The sequence below is a fragment of the Apaloderma vittatum genome, unplaced genomic scaffold (genome assembly GCF_000703405.1).
Source record: "Apaloderma vittatum isolate BGI_N311 unplaced genomic scaffold, ASM70340v1 scaffold7891, whole genome shotgun sequence".
In the NCBI taxonomy this organism is placed as follows: domain Eukaryota; kingdom Metazoa; phylum Chordata; class Aves; order Trogoniformes; family Trogonidae; genus Apaloderma; species Apaloderma vittatum.
The window spans coordinates 122856-126676 of record NW_009697325.1 but is presented as its reverse complement, the minus strand read 5'-3'; the positions used below and the strand labels follow the sequence as shown (position 1 = coordinate 126676).

The 3821-nt window shown below is 37.7% G+C and overlaps 1 protein-coding gene across 1 annotated transcript in view; it reads left to right on the top strand.

Moving 5' to 3' along the window:
• The window catches only part of MLLT10 (myeloid/lymphoid or mixed-lineage leukemia (trithorax homolog, Drosophila); translocated to, 10), a gene marked incomplete at its 5' end in the record, with an annotated part of 17895 nt that overhangs the window by 347 nt on the left and 13727 nt on the right, over positions 1-3821 (top strand). Inside the window, one exon of the mRNA XM_009877596.1 lies at positions 1099-1171. Coding sequence (XP_009875898.1) covers positions 1099-1171 — 73 coding nt within the window. The remainder of the gene's footprint in view (positions 1-1098; positions 1172-3821) is intronic.

Below are 3821 nucleotides of genomic sequence, written 5' to 3'. Positions count from 1 at the left end.
CAGGAATGCAACAATGTCTCCTGTGACTTCTGTGATTGATGTGTTCAGTTCGGAGCTCTTTGCAAGGAGAGTAACACAGCCCTGGGTTTTGCCGTGAATAGTTTAAACCCTTTATTTGCATAATTCATGAAATTGCATTACATACAACTTCGGTGAAAAAGATCCCGTTAGAGAACTTGCGCAGCTTTTAATAACCTTGTGAATATTTACCGATCGGCAATTTGTACCGTTGGCTCTCCTCGAGAGTTTTAATGAGCCGCTGGCTTTGCTTTGTTTCGTTCCCTCCGTAAGGATTTGTTGACATGTCGTAGCAGTCATGCCTGTTTGGGGGAAGGGAATGAGTTTAGCAGTTTACCAAGAATGGATCAGTCATGTCTTTGCCCTCCAAGAGGTCGGAGGTCGCTTGACTCAGAATAGGGGGAGGGCAACCTTGAAGGGGGCAGATAGGGTTATTTTATTGAGAGGCCATAGGGAAAATAACCCTTTTGAGTCCTTCCAAGCAAAACGTTTTCGTATATTTAATGAGGCCTTTTTTGTTTGTTTTACTACCTTTTTAGCAAGGGACTTTCCCGTGCTTCTGCTTATAAATAAGAATTAGTGAATTACACGCTTTCATAAAGTCTTCAGTAAATTTGCAGGATCGCATTTGCTTCTTAGATGGCAGCAGTAAGTTTAACACATTAGATGTTTTATGAGTTGTTTTGGGATGCAAAGTGTTAAAAAAATACAGAGCATCAGGATTTGCTGTGATAAGCATACAGATTAGCTGTCCACAGCTGTGATTCATTACTTTCACCGTACAAATTAAAAGTGGCTGAGGGGAGGGTACTGCAAATGCAAACCACGCTTCTGTGCTGTAAAACTGAAAGGAATGAAAGAAGTGAACATAATCCATGGCCTGGTACAGCCTCAGAAATGTGTAAGGACAACACCTTACACGCTACAGTTCAGCAATCTTAAACTTGTTACGTATTCACTCTTCAGCGGTAACTACAGATAGAAGTTGAGATTTAAGGTATTTTTAAAATATCTACATCGGCTTTAAAACTCTTATCTAAGAAGAATCGATTTATCAGCTGTGAAATATTTACACTGCAGATCAAGATCTCGGAGATAATAGCCGCAGCCTCGTTGGCCGAGGAGGTTCACCCAGAGGAAGTCTCTCACCACGGTAAGCGTTATTTACATTGGAGAGTGCAGGCAGGGGAAATGTTTTAAGATTTGGAAACTTCGCTGTCTTTTTGCTAGTAATACTTAAGTATTTTAAAAGCATATATTTGTATCTGTACATCTATATATGTATACACACATGTGTATGTACATTTGATTTTTAATAGATATATCCATCTAAAAAATCCCCTGATATATCCAGATAGCTAAACGTGTGCTGAAGTTGACTTTTATATCGACCAAAATTAAGTTTGTGAATGAAGAAATTTACTTAAAAAATGGAGACCTGCTTTAGAGGAATTTATCTGTCATTTAATCCACATTCACTTATCTCCTCAGATTTGTTACCATAATCATATTTTAAGTCATATTTGCAAAAATCCCATAGACTTAAGGACTACAATAATCACAGGAATAAGATGGTCTGAGGAGTTAAATATCAATAAAAATTTCAAACAAAATTTTTCTTCCTTTTCCATCACCACTTCAAAATATGCAACAATTCTCTGTGGCAAAGAAAATAGTTTTGTTCTGCTGCAGTTCACCACTTCTGCAGAGCATTCTGCTGGAACTGTATCACGTTATTTTGTTTAAAATACTTGCTGCTAAAACTTCAATATCGTGTTTTAAATACTTCAGTAATATTTTCTGTGTATTTCAAGTGAACCTTTGTTTATTAAATGGCTTTATTTTCCATACTGGATCTCATATGAATTAGGTTTTATAGTGTTACTACTATATTTTTTTCCCAAAAAGGATTTTAAGGTAGCTAAAAAATGGGAGTTGCACAAATACAGCATTGTAACAATGCATCAGATTGTTATAGCATGTGTTGATTACAGTAATTTATAATAAATATCCTCAATTTAGATAATCGTTGTACATGGCTGGTGTTGTTGATCTTGTATTATTTTCCTTAATTAATCAAAAGACTTCTTGTCGAATGGCATGAGAGTATCCCTTATAATACTTAGGTGTTATTACTAGTCATGAACTGGCTTCTAAGCTTTCCAATACGTGTTGCTTCTAAAACAATAAGCAGAGAATTTATAAATTAATTTAGCCTGTGTTCTCCGTATAAATACATGTGTTTACATTAGCATGCAAACCTTCATATAAATAAGGACCATGTCTGGATACATACAGACAAGTTTAAGAGAATTTTGCAACGGGAATTGCTCAACAATTTGGAAATTCTAGAACTTTGGATTATATATTAAGTAGTCCTCTTATGTGGATGTGCTGTGGTGAGTGGTAACGCTGCCGTGGTTGGTGTGCAAAGGCCCGCTCTCCGTGCAATTTGCAGTAGGGTGTAGTTGTGTTCAGGCTGTCTTTAGGTAGACTATTTGGGAAGCTGAGCTGCTTAAGCACGGTGCTTCTGCAGAGCGTATGGTCAGGGTACGCAGAGTCCCATCCTTACGGTGTGGTCACGATTCGGCTGGTTTGTATGGGCATGGCAAAGGAGGAGCTGGATGCAGAGGCCGCCTCTGTCCGCAGTTGTGGAGCTTCCTCCAGCGTGCGGAAGCTGTAGCACTTCGCAAAGGGCGGTAGACTTGTTCAAGGAGGGAGGAGAAATCACTTCTGTAGTTTCAGAACTGAAAAATGGAAAATCTTGGTCTGAAATATTTAGCATGGAAAAAAATTTAGAAAATTTACCTGTCCCACTAAGTTGACTAGTCAGCAAATTTACGCCCCGGTTTGTGCAGTAAGAAAGATCGCACGTGTGTCAGTGTTTCTAAAATGTGTAGGTAACTCCCCAGCTTCCTCAGTTAAATGAAAAAGTAACTCTAATGACTTAAAATACAGCTTATAACAAATAAAGGTCTAACTTCAAAAATCTGCTATCTGAAAACTTTGCAACTCTGAATGTTACCTGCTTTACCTATTAAAATTATTTTTTGCGATTTCTGACTCTATACCCTTTGAAGCTTATGAGATTCATAAATAACACACGTCTCCTAAAGAACCATGTCATTTTCAAATAGTTGCTTAAAATAAAAACACTTGCAGAAACAATCGTTTGCTGCTGCTTATACAGCTGATTGCAGCTCTTTCGGGAAGACATATGTGACTCATGAGCTGTATGGTCTAAGATTCTATGGTCATTTCAAATCAGTCTTGTTTTATCTCTGTAGTCCTATATAACTACAGTGTTTGATGTTTAAGCTGTCGTATTTAAAATTCTAATATATATGAGAAATAGAAATATACTTGGTCTATGTGAGCTGTTTCTGTTTTGTGAAGGAATTGCTGCTTTTCCCAAGGTAGCACTTAAACTTTTTTTACCCCACACTTAACCTTAGAGTTAAAAAACATGTTACACAATACCTGCTTTGAAATATATCTGTATGCCTTATCTAAATGCGGTGTTGCTTGCAATTAATACTGTAGGAGTATGAATAACTGTACCCCAAAATTGAACACACACCAATTGTGAAAGTAAGCAAGGGATGAAGCACGGGATTCCCATCTCAGTGATGGCATTGGACTTGCGCATACAGCACATTTATAATCCTGTTGGAAACCATGATCAAATATGATCTGGAATAAGGGTTCAACCCTAGTTTGCAGGCACTGTGTCATGCTTAATGGATGAGGTAGGGGTTCAGCTGGGAGAGGGTGGATTGACTAATGTTGTGATACATGGAAAT